This window comes from Hemiscyllium ocellatum, chromosome 1 (genome assembly GCF_020745735.1).
Source record: "Hemiscyllium ocellatum isolate sHemOce1 chromosome 1, sHemOce1.pat.X.cur, whole genome shotgun sequence".
Lineage (NCBI taxonomy): Eukaryota > Metazoa > Chordata > Chondrichthyes > Orectolobiformes > Hemiscylliidae > Hemiscyllium > Hemiscyllium ocellatum.
This window is the reverse complement of record NC_083401.1, coordinates 52,322,198-52,343,560: the sequence shown is the minus strand read 5'-3', so window position 1 is coordinate 52,343,560 and position 21,363 is coordinate 52,322,198. Positions and strand designations below refer to the sequence as shown.

The following is a 21,363-nucleotide window of genomic DNA, read 5'->3' as shown; positions in this document are numbered from 1 at the left end:
TTATAAAATTGCCTCAGAGAAATACTGTCAAGGCCTTGTAGTCTGATTTTCTAATTACCGTCATACCTGAGACCTTCAGTGCTGGTGCCTGTGGAAGTGGATTTTTTTGTCAGTGCTTCAATGTCTTCATTGTATGTCGGTGACAGAACTGCATCCAGTGTTCAAGTCTAACTGAACAGTATTTAGCTTGATCATGCCTTCTTCTGACTTGTCTTCTCATGTTTTTTGGCTATGTTATTCAATGTTTCATTAGCTGTTTTGATTGCTGCTGGAGATTTTGACCATTGAGCCTCCTCAACTCCAATGCCTCTTTCAACTTTAGCTTTGGCATTATCAGCATGGACCACTGTTTATTTTACTAATTCTCTCTTAGTCTTCATTGTACCTTATATTTCTGTTGGTTTTAAATTTCATCTGTCATTTCTCACACTTGCATATTTTGTCTGGACCTCAGTGTAGCTGCTGAACTGTCTCCTCTGATTCCGCTGTCTCTCCAAGTTTGGTACCATTTGCAAATATGTTCAATCTGCATTTGTTTTGGGAGTTTAGATTATTGTTGTGAATTAGAAACAGTGTTGGTCCACCATGGAGCATTTCACTCGGTGCTTATCCCACTAGCCTGGTCCTAAAGTGATTTGTCCAGAAGTGCCCAATTGGTTAATTGTTAAACTGGTTAATTCTCCTGATTTGTATCACTGCCCATGGTGCAAGACATTGCCTCTGATTGATATCCCATATAACTACGCAGTTAAGTAAATATGAAGGGTTGACTGTAAGCACACTCAGTGCCATATTTTATTATTGTTCCAACATGCTGTATCATTATAACATTCCAGTCTTAGAACTTTGACAACAACAACATTTTTGCAGCTGTCCTTGCATAACCCAGCACCAAGTGTTGTTTCCTGTGATTTGGAGGCTGGATAAATATCTAACTGCACATCAGCTCTACTCTTCTGTAATCTATGTTACACATAGTATTGATTGTCTTTAATACTGGCAGAAGAGAAGATGATTATTCTAAGAAAACATGAGTGGTATTTCCAGCCTGCATGCAGGCAGAAAACTAATGGCTTTGAATCGGTTGCACATTATCCACTGTATAAGGCACAGTAGACTATTACTGAGCATTTGGGACTTTAACTATCAGTCACCGTGCTAATATGCAGACTCAGTGATCAACATGAAAGTTTCAATAATGTGAAAGGAATTGATAAAGCTGGTTGTTCACCATGGCAATCAGTTCGAATACCATAACAGGGGATGTGGTAGCACAGTATTAGTATCCCTGGTTTAATAAACCAGAACTCCAGGCAGATGTTCTGGGATCATGGGTTTATCTCAGATCCATGGCAGATAGCAAAATTTGAATTCATAACGAAAAAGATAGATGTGGAATAAACTGAGAACCAAATGATGACCATGTAACCATTGTTGATTGTTGGAAAAATCCATCGAGTTCGCTGATATCCTTTAGGCAAGAAAAATCTGCTGTCCTTCCCTGTTCTGACCTTGCATGTAAATCTCCAGTCCCACAGCAATTTGGTTGACTATTAACAGCCCTCTGGGCAATGATGGATGGACAATAAATGCTGGCTTGTCCACATTCAGTGAACATTTTTTTTAAAAAAGCACCCAGGAAATGAAGGAAAGTACCACAGCAATGTTTCAATTTTATTATCTTAATTTGTGGGATGTGGGTGTTGCTGGCTGGCCAGTATTTATTGCCCATCCATAGTTGCCTTTTGAGAAGGTGGTGGTGAGCTCCCTTCTTGAACCATTGCAGTACACTTGCTGTGGGTTGACCCACAATTAAGTGAGGGAGGGAATTCCAGGATTTTGTCCCAGTGACACTGAAGGAATGATGATGTTTCCAAGTCAAGATGGGGAGTGGCTTGTAGGGGACCTTGAAGGTGGTGGTGTTCCCATATATCTGCTGCCCTTGTCCTTCCAAATGGAAGTGCTTGTAGGCTTGGAAGGTGCTGTCTGAGGATCTTTGGTGAATTTCTGCAGTGGATCTTGTAGATAGTACGCTGCTGCTACTGAGCATTGTTGGTGGAAGGAGTGGATGCTTTTGGATGTAATGCCAGTCAAGTGGGTTTCTTTGTCCTGGATAGTGTCAAGCTTCTTGAGTGGTGTTGGAGCTGTCCCTATCCAGACAAGTGGGGAGTATTCCATCACGCTCCTGACTTGTGATGTGTAGATGGTGGACAGGCTTTGAGGGTTCAGGAGGTAAGTTACTCTCCACAGCAACTGACCAGATGGCAGACTCATATTCGTAGGACTATACAGCATAGAAACAGACTCTTCAGTGAAAGTTGTCCATGCTGACCAGATATTCTAAGTTAATCTAGTCCCATTTGCTAACATTTGACCCATTTCTCTAGGCCTAAACTATTTATGTACCCATCCAAATGTTATAATTGTACCAGCCTCCACCACTTCCTTTGGCAGCTTATTCCATACACACATCACCCTCTGTATGAAAATGTTGCCCCTTAATTCCATTTTAAATCTTCCTTTTCTTATCTTAAACCTATGCCCTCTAATGTTTGACTTCGCTACCCCAGGGAAAAGACCTTGGCTCTTCACCTTATCCATGCCCTTCATGATTTTGTAAACTTCGATTAGGTCACCCCTCAGTCTCCAATGCTTCAGGGAAAATAACCCCAGCCTATTCAACCTCTCCCTTTTGCTTAAAATCTTGGAAATCTTTTCTGAACCCTTTCAAATTTCACAACATGCTACCTATAGCAGGAAGACCAGAACTGAATGTAATACTCCAAAAGTTCCCCAACCAATGTCCTGCACAGCTGCAAAATGACCTCCCAACTCCTATACTCAATGCATTGACCAATAAAGGCAAACGTACCGAATGCCTCCTTCATTATCCTTTCTACCTGCATCTCTACTTGCAAGGAGCTATGAACCTACACTCCAAGGTCTCTTTTTTTCAGCATTAAATGTATAAGTCCTGGTCTGATTTGCCTTTATAAAATGCAGCACCTCAAATTTATCTAGATTAAACTCCATGTGCCACTCCTCTGCCCACCAGCCCATCTGAACAAGGTCCTATTGTACTCTGAGATAACATTCTTGGCTGTCGGCTACATTGTCAATTTTGGTGTCATCTGCAAAGTTATTAACCATACCTCCTGTGTTCACATTCAAATCATTTACATAAATGACAAAAAAACAGTGGACCCAGCACCGATGCTTGTGGCACATGTTGGTCACCGGTCTGAAAAGGCCACCACTCCCCTCTGTCTCCTACATTCAAACCAGTTCTGTATCTAAATGGCTAGTTCTCCCTGTATTCCATGTGATCTAACATTGCTAACCAGTTTACCATTTAAAACTTATCAAACGCTTTACTGAAGTCCACATAGGTCACGTCCATTTCTGTTTCCAGCAGCAGGAAGAGTGGGAGCTTGGACTAGGGGCATGTCAGGAAAGGGGAGTCACTGATTTAAAACTTCAAGCAGTGGCAGCACCTCAGAGCAGAGGTGTTTGGGAAAGGAGAGACTTTTTTCCCCCTCAGCTATATAAGTGAGTGTTTTCTAAACCCAAGACCTTACCCTTGAAGGGCCTCCTACCCAAGCATCTCCTCTAACCTTAAACACCAAGGACACATTAGGTAAGCGTCTATTCTTTTTTTTTCACTTTTTGATAAAGGAATAGCATGGCTGGCAGTGCAGGGAGAGGACTGTTCCTCCTACATGATGTTTGAGGTGAGGGACACCAGTAGTGTCCCAGCCAAGTACATCTGCAGGAAGTGCACCCAACTCTTGCTCCTCCAAAACTGCGTAATGGAACTGGAATGGGAGCTGGATGAACTTCGGATCATTCGGGAGGCAGAGTCTGTGATAGAAAAGAGTTACAGGGAAGTAGGCTCTCCTAGGCATGAAGAAAGCTGACTAACTGTTAGAAGGGAGACAAAAACAGTCAGTGCAGGGATCCCCTGTGGTCGTTCTCCTGAAAAACAAGTATACCGATTTGGATACTGTTGGGGGGGGTGACGTACCAGGAGTATGCAGGGGGCCCAGGTCTCTGGCACAGAGTCTGCCCCTGTTGCAAAGAAGGGAAGGGGGGAAAATAGGATAGTGTTAGTCATTTGGGACTTAATAGAGGCTCAGATAGAAGGTTGTTGGGAAGGAAAGACACTCATGGTCAGTGTGTTGCCTCCCAGGTGCCATAGTCTGTGATGTTTCGGATCATGTCTTTGGAGCCCTGAAGGGAGAAGGTGACCAGCCCCAAGTCATGGTCCACATGGGTACCAACAACATAGGTAGAAGGAGGGATAGGGATGTAAGGCAGGATTTCAGAGAGCTAGGGTGAAAGTTGAGAGCTAGAACAGAGTTATTATCTCTGGATTGTTACCTATACCTTGGAATAGCAAGGCGAAGCACAGGGAGAGATATCAGCTGAACACGTGGCTGCATCGATGGTGCAGGATGGAGGGTTTCAGGGAGATGGATAATTCTCGAGAATGTGGGACCTCTACAAACAGGATGGTCTTCACTTGAACCAGAGGGGTTCTAATATCCTGGGTGGAAAATTTACTGGTGCTATTCGGGTGGGTTTAAACTAGCTCAACAGACTGATGGGAACCTGAGGTGTAGTTCCAGTACACAGGAGGATGAGAGTAGGGAGGACCTGGACAGATTATTTATTTCCCCAAGTTCTCTAGCTTCCATAACCTTCACTATAGCAAACACTGATGTACGTAACTCATTTAGGATGTCCCCCCATCTCCAGCTGTTTCACAAATAGGTGGCGTTGCTCTAATGGGCCCAATTCTCTCCCTAGCTACCCTTTTGTCCTTAATGTATTTGTAGAATCCCTTTGGATTCTCCTTATCCCTATTTGTCAAAGCTGTCTCATGTCCCCTTTTTGCCCTCCTGATTTCCCTCTTACGTATTCCCCTCCTGCCTTTATACTCTTCTAGGGATTCACTCGAACTCTGCTGTTTGTATCTGACATTTACTTCCTTCTTTTTCTTGACCAAAACGTCAATTTCTCTAGTCAGCCAGCATTCCCAACACCCACCCAGCTTTGCCTTTCACCCTCACAGGGACATACTGTCTCTGGAATCTCGTTACCTAATTTTTGAAGGCTTCCCATTTTCCAACTATCCCTTTATTTGCAAAAATCTGCCCCCAATCAACTTTTGAAAATTTTTGTCTCATACTGTCAAAATCGTCCTTCCTCCAATTTAGAACTTCAACTTTTAGATCTGGTGTATCCTTTTCCATCACTATTTTAAAACTAATAGAAGTATAGTCGCTGGTCCCAAAGTGCTCTCCCACTGACACCTCAGTCACCTGCCCTGCCTTATTTCCCAAGAGTAGGTCAAGCTTTGCACCTTTTCTAGTTCGAACATCCACATACTGAATCAGGAAATGTTCTTGTATACACTTAACAAATTCCCTTCCATCCAAACCCTTAACACCATGGCAGTCCCAAGTTATGTTTAGAAACTTAACATTCCCTACCACAACCACCCTATTATTCTTACAGATAATTGGGATCTCCTTACAAATTTACTTCTCAATTTCCTGCAGACTACTGGGGAGTCTGTAGTAGAATCCCAACAAGGTAATCATCCCTTTCTTATTTCTCACTTCCACCCAAATAACTTCCCTGGACATTCCATGGAATATCCTCTAGAAGTATAGCTGTAATGGTATTCCTAATCAAAAATGCCATTCCCTCTCCTCTCTTGCCCCTCTTTCTAACTTTCCTATAGCACCTAAACCCTGGAACATTCAGTTGCCAGTCCTGTCCAGCCCTGAGCCACATTTCTGAAACTGCTATGATATCCCTGTTCCCCGTTCCGAACCATGCCCTGCGTTCATCTGCCTTACCTGTCAGACCTCTCGCATTGAAATAAATGCAGTTTGTAGCCATTGTCTTTATGTGGTGAGTCCAGTTGAGTTTCTGATCAGTGATAATCCTCAGGATGTTAATAGTGGGGGAATTCAGTGATGGTAATACTGCTTAATGTCAAAGGGCAGTGGGTAGATTATCTGTCTCGTATTGGTGATGGTCATAGTCTGCCTTGAACATGAACTGCTTCAGTATCTGAGGAGTCATGAATGGTGCTGAACATTGTGCAATCCATGGTGAGCATCCTAACTTCTGACCTTATGATAGAGTGAAGGTCATTGGTAAAGCAGTTGAAGATGGTTGGGCCTGGGGCATTATTCTGAGGAACTCCTGCAAAGGTGATCTGGAGCTGAGATGACTGACCTCCAACAACCAAAACCATCTTCCTGTGTACCATGACTCCAACCATCGGAAACTTTGCCCCCAATACCCGTTGACTTTAGTTTTGCTACTGCTCCTTGCTGCCACATTCGATTGATGCCACATTGTTGTCAAGGACTGTCACTCCCATTTCATGAAGACTAATGAAAGCATTAGTGACTTAAACTAAATGATATGCTATCAGTGGAGAAATAATTAATACCTGTTGGCACGCATGTGGATCAATGTTGTATGACAATGGGAAGGGATTTGATGGTCTTAATGACCTTTATCTGTTCCTAAACGTTCTTACATTCTTGGTAAAGCCTGTGTTGTATTTATTCTTGGCACAGTCATAGAGCAAGATGCCTAAGGTAGTGGAAGCTTTGCCTGATAATGTATTCCTGTAATAATCACAACTGCCCATCATACACTTCAACCATTAGGAAATATTCTGAATGCATAATATTGCATGCTATGAAATATGGAAATATAAGAAAAAGATTTTTAAAATATTTTATTTCTCAGCACTGTGGTCCCATCCAGATGTTATGTGCTGAAGTCATAAATGTACTCATCTTTGAAGCAGCCCTTAACAACAGTATGGCTTCACCATCGCCACCTGTTCTTCTGATGATCTCATTCAAAAATGGAGTATGGGAAACTAGCCTTTAATTGTGCCCTTGACATTTCTTTCCTCTGACAGTAAGCATAATAAGATTTAATCAAACTGCCTGTGCTTTTTCTGGCAATTTTTCACTCAAGGCTCAATCATAGTCTCTCCATCTCCTACTTCCCAGGCACTATTCTGAAAGTAACCCTTTAATCTCTGTCATTGAACATCCAAACTAAATCAGCTTCCTCTATTTTTCATTGTGGTATAAGATTACATTTCAAAGCTGCTGCTTAATTAAATCCCAATGTAACCCTGCAGTGTGGGAGCTAGTTAGAAAGGAGGAAGAAAGGAAAGAAAAAAAAGAGACAAATGAAAGGATAGAAGAGTTACATGGAAGTGAAATAAATTGAGCATTTAAAGAAAACTAAATGTCATCATCAAACATCTATGAAGAATTTCACTGCAGTGATGGTCAAGCATTTTATAGATTCAGTTTTGTAATTACAATAAATATTTGTAAGTGTTATGGAACAATCTCCATGAACAGAGTTTTAGCTTTCTTCAATATTAGATCAGAATTATATTCCGTGACTCAAAGGCATACTGCACACTATGCAGACAAGATGATTTCAGGAGATTTATTGAATGATGTCTGGTGGTTAGTACATTGCTTGTTGCTATTCATAGTTTTGCAGACCAGGTTCAAAGCCTAGCTTTAGCTAATCATAAGAGCTTCAATTTAGCCAGAGTATCTCCAGACCCCAAATTTCAGACGTCCCATCGCAAACCGAGCACCTGCTATTTTGTCAGGGGCTATACTTTTCACATGTTCACAAAGGCATTCGCACAAGGTGAAGCATAAATTGTCTTCTGTCTTCAAACTGATTCAATTTTTGCCAAATATAACTTGTGGTCTTTACAGTTTTCCAGTGAGGTTGGATTTCTTTTCGAAGAGGCAAGGTTTCTTTGTGGATATTTCCAGTGACACTTTAGGAGAGGACAGGTGTTCTTTTGGGAGAGGGAATGTACTTTTATGTGGAAGTCGCTTCCTAATTGGGTTTTCTATAACTGAACCAAATGTATGTAAAACAGATATCAAGGAAACTGTCAAAGTCATTGGAACTAATAACCTTCCAAGGCATTTCAATTTCTTGGCCTTTTTCTTTGAAAACGAAGTCTGCATTAGAACAAAATATCAAGTTTGCTGTTTTTCTCTGTTCATTGACATCAGTTTGAGCATTATTAATCATAAGATTTATGATACTAAACCTATCATTATCACAAAAGAGTGCCTTAAAATTCAACATTTGGTTGAGATCTCCACATACTTAAAGCATTCGACAAGGGGCAATGAATGCAGGTGCTCATTTTTTTCAGATGATTAAGTAGTTGATGAAAGATCTATGTAATAAATGGGTTTCTACCAATTAGGTTTTATTTTAAAGAAAATCATTAATAGGTATTTGGATTTTTATCTTATTTTACCTCAGCCTGGGTATTGCAGTCTAACCATGGTGGAAAATAAATGAGTTGCCACGTGTGATGAAAGAGCTAAGAGTAATGACTGAGGATCTGGGTTGGCATACGTTGGCACAAAGAGTTAGAGAGGGCTATTGGGTTGGGTGGAAGGGGAAAAGGATGACATGGAGAGTAGGGATAGGGGCATGAGGTGACATGGGTAAGCACTGCTGGGGCATGGCCACTGTATGAAATATCAGGAGCGCTGGTAGGTCCTTTTGTTTTTATTATTTCATTAATAGCTATAACAATGTCGCAAATCATCCAAGTTAGCTTTTTGCCATCGCTCACCTCTGTGGTTACCAATGTCATTACCTCCACAATATTTTCAGGGTGATGAATCCAACAGCTGCTAACACTTGCGTCTCTCACCCCCAAATCTGAACCAAAATTCAAATATCCAGGACATTTTCTCCCAGTCAATTTTGCAAAGCTGGGAATTTTCCAAATTCTGCGTTATTGACCTGGGAACAAGAATTCGTGCTCTTGTAGAAATGAGAGAGGCCTTGGAGGTGTGGTTTGTTGTTCAATTGCTTTTAGTGCTAATGAATGCAAAAATCATACTAAACTCCTGCCCCAGATTGCTTCCAGTGAATTGCAGTTGTACAGGGCCTTGGTGATGCCACACCTAGAATATTGTGTGCAGTTTTGGTCTCCTTTTCTGAGGAAGGATGCGCTTGCTCTCGAGAGTGCAACATAGGTTTACCAAGCTGATTCCGGGGATGGTGGGATTGACAGATGAAGAGAGATTAACTAGGTTAAGATTGTTTCTGCTGGAGTTCAGATGAATGATGGGCAATCTGATAGAGACTTATAAAGTTCTAACAGGACTCAATAAGGTAAATGCAGAGAGGGTGTCCCCGATAGTGGGTGTGTCTAGAATCAGGGATTACAGTCTGAGGATTCAGGGTAGACCATTTAGGATGCAGATGAGGGGATACTTCTTTATGCAGAGAGTGGTGAACCTGTGGAATTCATTAGCACAGGAAGTAATTGATGCCAAAACATTGAATGTATTTAAGAGGTAGCTAAATACAGCACTTGGGGTAAATGAAATTAAAAGTTATGGGAAGAAAGCAGGATTAGGCTATTGAGTAGGATGATCAGCCATGATCATGATGAATGCCAGAACAGGCTCGAAGGGCCGAATGGCCTCCTCCTGCTCCTATCTTCTATGTTTCTATATAATTCTGTTTCTTACAGATGGTTTAGCCACTGAAGACTGCTTCTTTTGGTTCAGACAGTACAACTGGGAACCTGAAGACAGTAGAGGCAGCTCCAAGGATAGAAGTCTGTAACTTAGTGGAGAAAGTAGAAGCAGCTTTGGATAAGTAATCCATCTATGGTAACATCACAAATATTTTCTTTGTAATTTCAGAAGGAAGGAAATACTACAAAAGAATTGGCAGCAATGTAACCCTGCAGTGTGAGACATCTGACAGCCATACTCCTGTGGTATGGAGGTTTGGTGGGCATGTGATAGGCCATAAGGAAGAGAAGCTTCTTCAAGGCAGCAACCTCACCCTCCGAAACATCGAGACAGCACAAAGTGGAACCTATAGCTGCCATGAGAAACACAGCGGAAAGTTGAAAAATCAAATAACAATCCAAGTTGGAAGTAAGTGCTTTTTAAGTATTTGTTTTTGATGGAACCCAAAAAATGTGAAGTCTTTTAACGAAACTAGCCTATTGTGTGCATAAATAATCCTGGAATAATGTGACTGAAAAGTCTTATGAAGCAGCTATGGTGAAGGAAACTAAGCCTGTCAATGGCAGAATAATGACCTCATAATAACTGCTGACTATGTTGTCATAACTTTCACGTTTATTAGTAAGACATCAGCTCAGTACAAGAGTGTAAAGAAGCCATATCAATCCACTTTCGCTTAATAAGTTATAATGCCCCACTATTAAGTTATAATGCCCTAATGCATCTAATTGCTGGAGATTTTGGAATCCTATGTACTCTGAAAGATGAAATGCTTAAATTTTATTGAAAGCAAATGAAGCTTTAGGTTTTCCTTTTGAATGACGGTGGATTCCTGAGCTTGTGTCAACGTTAAAAGACAGAGCTTTAACTGTCGGAATTGTTCAGCAGCTTTGGGGTTACCGAGCTTTTATTGTTTAAAGACTGAAACAGTAATGCATACCAGACATGCCCAACAGGCCCATCAGTATCCATAAAAAGAAAAATCAGGTTAGTGTTTTGGCTATAGACGCCTTGTCAGAACTAAAGGGTCTGCACCTGAAACATTGATCTATCTTTTCTGCCTTCATCTACTGAGAGACCTGCATATTTCCAGCCTGTTTATATTTTAAGTTTCAACAGTTGAAGTGATTTTCTGCCTATACTTCATTTAAAGAGTTAGAATCAAGTTAGTTCCCAACTAGAGGTAAATTTACGCTGCTAAAATAAGAAAAACAAAAGAGGATAGAAAACATAAGAATAGACTGCTAAAAACAAAATAGAGAATAAGGCTAATTCTAACATTAAAAATTAAATAATCAATTGCTTGGAATAAACTAAAGTACAATATCCACAAACAATGTAGGATTCTGTGATTACTAAAGTGTGTGTGTGTGCGCGCGCGTTTCTGCAAAGGTAGGGGAGTGCAGTGGTTATGGGCGGTGTGGTTAGTTGCAAGGGGGACATGATTTACACATCTGAAAGTTACATCACATTTGATGGCCATAAGTTGTATAAAATTACCTGTCCCATTACGGCAATTGTCCTTCCATATTTGATTGGAGTGGCAATCTACATTGCTTGCTTAAAACCCAAGGTAAGGTTTGGAGTCGTAATTTTCTTTCGTCCCGCAGTGAAATACTACCACTGGGATGAGCTGACGTGCAAGTCAGGCAAACCCTCTTGACAATGTGTGACAATGACTTGTATTTCTGTAGCCTTCCTTGTTGCAGGGTCCTTTAAAGAGCAACAACAGAAAACAGTATTCGGAATAAGGGGAAAGAAAAGTAAGAGAAATGAGGGCACAAGCAGTTAAAGAGAAAAGCCAGTTTGTTTTGAACAGGGAAAGATACATGCTTCAGAAAAAAATGTTCCAGTAGATTTATATCAAGCTGAAAGAAAATCACTGTCTTTTGACTTGAGAGTTCCTGAGCAGCTTGGGGGAAAGAAAAGCACCTTTTTTAAGACTACTGTTTTATTACTATCAGAATTGGATTCACTTTGTTCCATTTTAGATAAATGTAAGGTGCTTCCTTTTTTTTAAGGCAAATCAGGGCAGGACTTTGTACACTTAATAGTAAGGTCCTAGGGAGTGTTGCTGAACAAAGAGACTTTGGAGTGCAGGGTTCATAATTTCTTGAAAGTAGAGTCACAATTAGATAAGATAGTGAAGAAGACATTTAATATGCTTTCCTTTTTTGGCCAGAGCATTGAGTACAGGAGTTGAGAAATCATGTTATGGTTATCCAGGACATTGGTTAGGCCACTTTTGGAATACTGCGTTCATTTCTGGTTTTCCTCTCACATGAAGGATACTATGAAACTTGAAAGGGTTCAGAAAAGATTTATAAGGATATTCCCAGAGTTGGAGGATTTGAGCTATAGGGAGAGGCTGAATAGGTTGTGGCTGTTTTCCCTGGAGCTTTGGTGGGTGAGGGGTGACCTTATAGAGGTTTATAAAATCATGAGGGGCATGGATAAGATAAATATACAAAGTCTTTCCCTGTGTTGGTGAAGTCCAGAACTAGAAGGCATAGGTTTAGGATGAGAGGAGAAAGATATAAAAAAAGACCAAACGGACAATGTTTTCCCACAAAAGGTAGTGTGTGTATGGAATGAGCTGCCAGAGGAAGTGGTTGAGGCTGATACAATTACAACATTTAAAAGGTATCTGGATGGGTATACGAATAGGAAGGATTTAGAAGGATCTGGTCAAGTGCTGGCTAATGGGACTAGATTAATTTAGGATATCTGATTGGCATGGATGAGTTGGACTGAAGGGTTCGTATCCGTGCTGTATATCTCTGACTCTATATGTCTGAATTTAAGTACTGCTCCTGTGGCAAACTTTGACATTGGAAGAGAAATGTGGTTCAGTTTTGAAGAGAAGCAATAACTACCACATAGCTATTGGTCCAGCTGAAAGTTATCTGATGATGGAAGTTGCTACAAGCCCATTAGTTCTAGAGTTGATAGCTCCATCATTTAATACTTTATTAATTAGTTTTCTTGTTGTTGTCATTTCCTCTGACCCCAAGTGGGACTCACTGTCAAATCTGTCACCAAAAACCTTTTTTTCTCAAAAGCTTTATTGAAGATCCATTCAGTTGAAAACTTGAAGACTACACCCACCCCAGTAATGTTGTTCTAGCATTGCTCAGACACTCTTGGAATGGATACAAGAAAATATTTGGTATTAGATAGATGATCTCTTTTTTGTCTTGCCTGCAACTGTTCTATACCATCAATGGAAGGAGGGTGATAGAACATAACCAAAAAAGGCATATTAACTGCATCTGAGCAGTTTGCTAAACCATCTTTGTTATCTGATAAATTTGTACTTCAAACATACAAAGTTTCAACCTTGATAGGTATCGCCCCTAAGCAAGAAAATTAAATTGCAGACACGTCCATTTGCACATAAACCCAATACACTTAAGCAAATAGACTTTAAATAAATGTTACTGAGAAATGAATGAAAAATGAAATAGGATCCCATTGTATGTCTGAACTTTCATATTCTTTTCTGTTGGCTGAAACATTTTGTTTGTGTTTTCTTCGTAAATTGATAGCTTTTTGTCTCCACAAGTCCTTTTACCACAACTTGAACTGAGAACAAGAATCAAGTTCTGCATGAAGCATGGTTTCTGCTCTTTTGAGTTTACCGAATCCATTAAAAGTGGTAATAGTATGAAACTGTTTGTATTTTGGGAAATTTTCCATTGTAATTATCTAAGTACAAGAAATTGTGCAACAGGAAATTCTTTGTTTAATTCATCTTAGTACACGCAAACTCTGGATAAGTAGATAATACTTGAGAAGAATTGACTTAAAACATTAAGTCCCAAGATTATCCTGTCAGAAGCCAAATTTTTAACAACACACAATTTTTGCTTTATTGAGCAACTTTGATGAAGAGCCAAGGACCATATTCCAGGACAATACCAAAGTCAAAAACAACAACTAAGATGAAAAGGTACATTTGATCATAGCTGTTTGATGACTTCAAGCTAAAGATTTAAGAGGTTGTAAACTGTAGGGCACTTATTCTTGATTTAGTCAGCATTAATACAAAACTGGTGTATAATAACCTTAGATGAGAAACAAAAACAGAAGTTGTTGGAAAAGCTCAGCAGGTGTGGCAGCATCTGTGAAGAATAATCAAAGTGGGTGGCACAATGGCTCAGTAGCTAGCACTGCTGCCAGGGACCTGGGTTCAACTCCAGCCTTGGGTGACTGTCTGTATGGAGCTTGCACATGCTGCCCATGTCTATGTGGGTTTCCTCCCACAATTGGTTTAAGTGAATTGGCCATTCTAAATTGCCTATAGTGTTCAAGGATAGAACAGTACAGGCCTTTGGCTCTTGATGTTGCTCTGACCTGTGAAACCAATCCGAAGCCTGTCTATCCTACACTATTCTGTTTTCATCCAAATGTTTATCCAATGACCATTTAATGCCCTTAAAGTTGGTGAGTCTACTACTGTTGCAGGCAGTGCATTCCACGTACCTACTACTTTGTGAGTAAGGAAACTTTCTCTGACATCTGTCCTATATCTATCATCCCTCAATCTAAAGCCATGCTCCCTCACGTTAGCCATCAGCATCCAAGGAAAAAGGCTCTGACTATCCATCCTATTTAACCCTCTGATTATCTTGTATATCTCAACTACGTCACGTCTCAATCTTATTCTCTCTAATGAAAACAGCCTCAAGTCCCTCAACCTTTCCTTATAAGACCTTCCCTCCATACCAGGCAACATCCTAGTAAATCTCCTCTGAACCCTTTCGAAAACTTTCACATCCTTCCTATAATATGGTGACCAGAACATTATGCAGTACTCCAAGTGTGGCCGCACCAGAGTTTTGTACAGCTGCAACATAACTTTGTGGCTCCAAAACTCAATCCTTCTAACAATAAAAGGTAACACACTGTATGTCTTCTTAAGGTGTGTACGTTAATTGTATTAGTTGGGGTAAATGTAGCGTAATATAATAGGGGAATGGATCTGCTTGAGTTACTCTTCGGAGGGTGGGTGTGGACTTGTTGGCCAAATGGCCTGTTTCCACACTGTAGGGGTTCTATGATTAATAGTTTGGATCTGATGACCCTTCCTCAGAACTGATGGTAGCTAGGAAAATTTATGTGCCATTTCTGTGCAGAAGATAGAAAGGGTTAGGGGGTAATATTTAAATGATAGGTAGGGATAGAGCACAAAGAGACACAAGTACAGTTAGACAAAGGAGTTGATGACGATCTGGCTGGAGGATGAATAGCTGTTTATGGAGACGGTGAGTGGCTAACAATAGGTAGCCTATTGGCAAGCTATGTGATAACAAGGCCTGGTGTGTGTAATAGAGAGCTAGGACATAGGGGAGTTCAGGTCCTAAATTAATTGAACTCGATTTTGAGTCCAAGGAACTGCAGGATTGCCAAGCAGATGTAAAAGCTCAGTATTCAAATTAAAAATATTACCCTCTGAATCAATAACAGTAACACTGTATCATGAAAGGCAATGTGTAAGTTCACATTCATGGTGTTTTCTATTTACTTATGGGTAATGAACATATTGAGTTAAGATTTCATAGAATTCAAACCACCAGAGACTGATGCTTATTAAAGTTGTATAGGTTTAATTGGGGATCCTCATAAATTCTGTGCATTCTTTGTATAATTGAATATCCATTGCATTAAAGACAGGATGCTGAATAATCTGGACAAATGGGAATGAGAGGAAGAAAAAGTAGATAAAGAAAAAAGAATGTGAGACAAATATACAGTTGTCATTCTGTCATTACCCAGAATGACCCAAGTGGGAGTCGGGTATTGTTGTTGTCTTGCATCAATCTTAAAATGGGAAGGACAGAACTCATTCAAACCAGATGATGGAAGTTACACGTTGACCTTCTACATTTACCAGTATTGAAGTAACAAATACACAGAAAAGCCGTCATTTGCAAGTTTGTTTCCAAACCACCCACCATTCTGAATTAGCACGCTGGCTCAGTAGTTAGCACTGTTGCCTCACAGTGCTGTACACCCAGATTCGATTCTCACCTTGGGCGACTGACTGTGGAGTTTGCACGTTCTCCCTGTGTCTACATGAGTTTTCTCCATTTCTCCAGTGCTCCAGTTTCCTCCCACAATACAAAGATGTGCAGATTGGGTGAATTGGCCATGCTAAATTGTCCATAGTATATAGGGATGTGTAGGTTAGGTGCATTAGTCAGGGGTAAATATAAGAAAATAAGGTAGGGGAATGGGTCTGGTTGGGTTATTCTTTGGACGGTCGGTGTGGACTTGTTGGGTCAAAAGGCCTGTTTCCACACTGTAGGGATTCTCTATCTATAACTACATATATTGCTGTCCCTTCAAAATGCTGGAATTCCTTTCATAATGACATTGTGGTCTTCATCAAATGGACTGCAGCGCATTAAGCCATATCTTTCCACCTCCTTCTTGAGGACAATTAGGAGTAAGCAATAAAATACTGGCCGAGCTAGCAATGGCTACATTTCATGAGTGAATAGAAAGCGGTCCCAATCAGCAAGCTTTCTTGTAATCTGCACGTGTGCATGTAGCCACTCCAAGCTTCCATGCATGGTGATTAGTTTTGGCATGGTGATTGTAGCACTGACTTCTGGTTCTAGACATCAGAGCCCTATGCAGTTGGAAGGAAAATGAATGGAAATACTGCTCAGGCCACATCTCTCTTCTCCTTAACTAATTCACTGACTATATCAATGCTACCTCTTACACTCACTATAAACCAGAAGTTTTATTTACTTTGTTTCCAATTTCCATCCTACCCTCACCTTCATTAGGTGTGTCTCTGACTCTGCTTTGCCTTCTTTATTTCTGTTTCCAGAGATAGTATCAACTAATACTCGTTGCAAGCCCAAAGACTCCCACCAGCTACAATTCAATCCATGTGTTCAAATCTCTGCTTCCAGTAAGGGTGATGCCACACTCCAGGTTCTTCGGTTGGGGAGAGGGGTTTCATGGCTTTGAAAGCGTGACTTTCGGTGCAGGGAATGGATGGGTGTAGGTTGTCATCAAGCTAGCCCATGCTGAAAGGTTTTAGAGGCAGCCACATGGGCTGCTGGATGTCAAGGCAAACAGTTTAAAAAGCTTGTCTCCATTGTCATAAAATCTAAGGGAACTCGGGAAGGGAAAGTTGGTGCTCAAGGCTGGGGAAGGTTGATGGGACCACCCCATGCATTACAAGGAGTGCAGAAAAATGCCTCCCATTCTCTGCTGGATTCCCCATCACGTATAGCAGAGACAGTCTCGCAACTGGCTCCAACATAAGTATATTCAATTGTTTGTCACACCTATCCAAGTCAGGGACACTCGAAACTGGATGAAAAAGACAGCAGGCATGAAATCAGTGCTTTGGGGATGTGTTTCTTGCATTTAATTCTTTCATCTTTCCATTGTAACTGCATGATACATCTCGTTTTCTCTCCCTTTTTTCTTTGCATGTGGTTTGTTATACAAATCCTCCAGATGGCTGTAATCCCAATCATTACAGCAGTGGTCCTATCCTGACATTAGAACATAAAAATTGTACCGCTCGTGAGTTCTTGAAAACCACAATGTTCTCTTTCTTTTCTCCCCAACAGCAAATACTGAATTTTATGAGACTCTGTTTCTTCAAGATATTGATGTGGTCGGATTCTGTTTTTTTGTTCCTGTTTAACCATGCTGCATGCCATTATGTACAGAAGGCAAGAAGTCATGTGTAATATTACAATTTACGAGAGTTTTCTATTTAATTGGCTTTCCAGAGGCTTCTGACTTTATTTTTGTTAACTTATAGACTCAGGAATGTCTGTTATTACTTTGATGCAAAGAGTCGTGAAATGACTATTATTAACAGAAAAGACTTGTGCATGTTCTTGATAAAACATCATAAAATATCATAATGAAGTATGAAATCACAGGGTCTGAAATTCTTGGCATGTTGTTGCAACATCAGAGATTTCACAAGCAGGCTTTCTGCCAACCATGATATTTTGGCATCAACGCCATAATCTGTTAAGGGTTCAGCCATGTAACACACAAGGTGTGCACATATTGGAAATCCAGACTACAGTACCGGAGGAAAGCTTGAGGATTGGGATGGGGATGAAAAACTTTGGATTGTTAGAACAATATCTTACCTATTTATTGGTGGGAGTAGCATGGTGAGATTTCTACTTGTGTCTCGGGAGGGAGTCCTGCCTTAGCAGCTCTGTAGAGCTTGCTGGTTGTTCCATCACACCAAGGAGCCCAGGTAAGTCTGTATTTGGAAGTTTAAATGAAAGGTTGAGAGGGGTGTCTGGATTGATTAGAAGAGAAGTTGAGTCTGGCCAGTTGGAGCAGGGAAGGGATGACTCTAATTGATCTAGAGTCCTGTGAAGGACGACATAGCCCCTTGGTTGATGATTTATCTACATGACAAGCAATTAAGCTACTGTTGAGGGGTAGGGTGAGATCTGTAAGTAGTCTTTCAGGGGCATTTAAGGTCAGAGGTGAATGCACTTCCCCTGCCCACACTTGTCTCCACCTCACCGCTTCCCAGCATTCTTTTTAAAATATCAAAGTCAGGGACAGTTGGGTAGGTCATGTAGCCCTTAGAACCTGCTAGAGGGAAGAGTTTAGAGGGTGTAGTAGCACTGTGTAAAACCTTTTGCTGTTAAAAAGAATCTTCTGCTGCTTAATATGGAATTGGCAATGCTATGTGAATACCAATGATCTTACATAGGATGGCAAAGGTGACCAAAGGAAGAACAGACCATTTCCAGGGATTTAGCTTGGATGTTTTCTTAATAGTGATTGGGAACCAGCAGTAGAGGATATTTGAGTCAGAATTTCAGAGACCCAATGCACCATGTCCCTTGAATAAAATGGCGGCTCTCTCTGTGAGTTCTAGATGTCCTATTAATTTACCAGGGCAGCCTATTTTCTATGCAAAACATCTATGTCGAATTTATTTTTAAAGCTTATTCATTTGTTCTTTAGTATCCAGCTTTAAAAAGGTTCTGGCATAAGTCATTGTACTCACATGGGCCTTCTTAGAGGCTATGAGAGATATGAAATCTCTCAGAAGAGCTCAACTATGCAGTACTACCTAGATGATGGTGATAGGAAAATGATTCTGGGACCAACACAAATCTCCAGACCAGAGTTAAGAGCCACCTTTGCTCACATTGAGTCAAGGAAACCATTCCTGACCAGCAGAACCATGAAGTGTTTAAGAAGAGCACAAAGGCATTAGGGTCAGGAGCATCAGTGAAAAGAGCAATTATATATGTGCACACAATAAAATTCACTTTGTGTAATGAGGTGTAGTGTTGAGAGGTATGATTCTATTTTGTTGAATGTTTGTGAGCACTCACTTCACTGAATCATCAATCAGATCTCTCCTAGTACCTCACTAAGGTAGTATTGTGAACTGTGTATTATAATGATGGAGTCATTCCTAATTGGCTACCTTCTGCATTGGTGTGGTCTTAGCCTTTTTCCCCTTCCTCCTGTGTCATTCTGCTTCCATCAGAAGGATGTATGAGAAAGGGCACCGAGAATCCCCAGATATAGGCTATCGGGACAGTAACTTGTGAAGAAAAATCGGCTTTACTTGAAATTGTTGAAGTACAATTTACAGAATTCTTTATTAAGCAGCACAACAGAGAAGAGACTTTTCTAATCAATTCAGTCAAGGCTGATGTTTATGATAGAGCTTGGGGACATTAAAGAGCCTTTAAACTCAATCATTTCCTGATTAGATGATTAATTGTTATTTTCTATGGATTGAAGTTGGCATTAATTAGTTATAAATGGAGGAGTGTCTGGAACTGGAACTATTAGATTTTGTTCCTCCTGTCCCTCCTCTGCATCAGTATGTTGCTTTGAGGACAGAGACCTCTTCTGCTGTAATTAATTCCATCAAAATTAAACATGTCAGAAGCGAGTAACTCCAGCAACACAGTTCACATTCACAGGTTCTTTGAAAGAGGAAAGATTTACTTATCATTTTTCTATTAAGCAAAAATTGTAGGTTTGGATTTGACATTGGAGTAAGAGTTTGCACATCTGAGAAAACTTTACATCCACAAGTGTCAAAAGTCAACGTTGAACAAAACACATTTAATTTCAATTCTACATCTGTGTTATTTGTCAAAATCTGTTGCAGCAATGTTACAATTGGTCCAATGCCCCTGAAAATTGAGGGAGGGGGAAAAATAATGAGCAAATAATGCTCATGATTACCATCAAGGAAGCTATGTAAAGACTGAAATCTTGTCTGTCAAGTGAAGATAGAATCAACTCTGAACTGAGACAAATGGCATGGGAGAGAGTTTTGTATTTTATGAAAATGAGATTGTTTCTGGATGAAACTGAAAAGTACTCTTTAAGATATAATTTTCATTTCTCTGGAGATTGCAAGAGAGGTAGTGAGAAAGGTCCACAATTGGGCGAATTGAACCCAGAGAGACACTTGCCTCCTCGGTAGCTAAATTCAGGTCCAAAGGCAACCTCTCAGTCTGCCACCAGTTCAAAACTGTTGAAGGTTCCATAAAAGTGGCTGATTTCCTGATGGGAAAAACAGGAGACCCTGCCTGCTGGGTGGAGGGGTCGGGGAGGGGGGGGGGGGGAGTGCACTGTATGCCCCAAACTGAGGGGAGCAGGAGATGGTTGGTGGGGTGGGGGTGGGGGGTGCTGGCTGCTAAAAACCAGCATCCTTCCCTTGCCACTGATGTCTCTCTCCCTCCATGGTCCCCTTAAAAGAAAGTCCACTCCCTTACTTGACATTTCAGCCTTTATGCGAGTTATCTCTAGCAGGATGTTTAACGTCAAATGACGATGCTTACTTTATCCCTCACACCACAAACTAGGCATAGATAAAGTAATAGAGTTCTGCAGCATGGAAACAAACCTTCGGTCTAACTCATCCATGCCAATCAGATATCCTAAATTAATCTGGTCCCATTTGCCATCATTTGACCCATATCCCTCTGAATCCTTCCTATTCATACCCCATCCAGTTGTGTTTTAAATGTCATAATTGTACCAGTCTCCACCACTTCCTCTGACAACTCTATACATGCACCACCCAATGTGTGAAAAAGTTGCCCCTTAGGTCCCTTTTAAATCTTTCCCCTCTCACCATAAATCTATGCTGTCTAGTTTTAGGCTTCCCTACACTGGGAAAAAGACCTTGTCTATTCCTCCTATCCATGCCCCTCAGGATTTTATAAACCTCATTCAGGTCAGTTCTCAGCTTCCCGACGCTCCAAGGAACGTAGCCCCAGCCTATGCAGCATCTCCCTATAGCTCAAACCCTCCAACCCTGTTGACATCCTTGTAAATCTTTTCTGAACCCTTTCAGGTTTAACAGTATCAGAATTGCACACAGTATTCCAAAAGTGGCCAAACCAATGCCCTGTACAGCTGCAACATAACCTCCCAACTCCCATACTCAACACTTGACCAATGAAGGCAAGTGTTCCAAATGTTGCCTTCACTAACCTGTCTATCTGTGACTCTACTTTGAAGGAACTGTGAAGCTGCACCCCAAGCTCTCTTTGTTTAGCAACACTCCCCCAATGTTGCGGACATTTATTGCAGTTACTCATAATGCCCTAACATTATATTCACAGACTCATCACTGATGAAGCTTAATAGTATGAAAAGCTTGCTAATCAGTTTATTAATTTCATAACTGGATCTTGGAACATCAAGTTTTCTCACTGGAAGGGTAGGAGTTAAGTAAACCTGAAGTTGCCTGCCTCTGCACTTAATGCTTTGA

The 21,363-nt window shown here is 40.7% G+C and overlaps 1 protein-coding gene across 4 annotated transcripts in view; it reads left to right on the top strand.

The window, feature by feature from the left end:
* Window positions 1-21,363, top strand: part of cntfr (ciliary neurotrophic factor receptor) — a 368,813-nt gene that overhangs the window by 158,002 nt on the left and 189,448 nt on the right. For 3 of the 4 annotated variants that reach the window (XM_060829235.1, XM_060829245.1, XM_060829254.1), the window contains exon 4: window positions 9,762-10,001. In XM_060829235.1, coding sequence (XP_060685218.1) covers window positions 9,762-10,001 — 240 coding nt within the window. The remainder of the gene's footprint in view (window positions 1-9,761; window positions 10,002-21,363) is intronic. The other variant, XM_060829263.1, reaches the window with a different exon arrangement.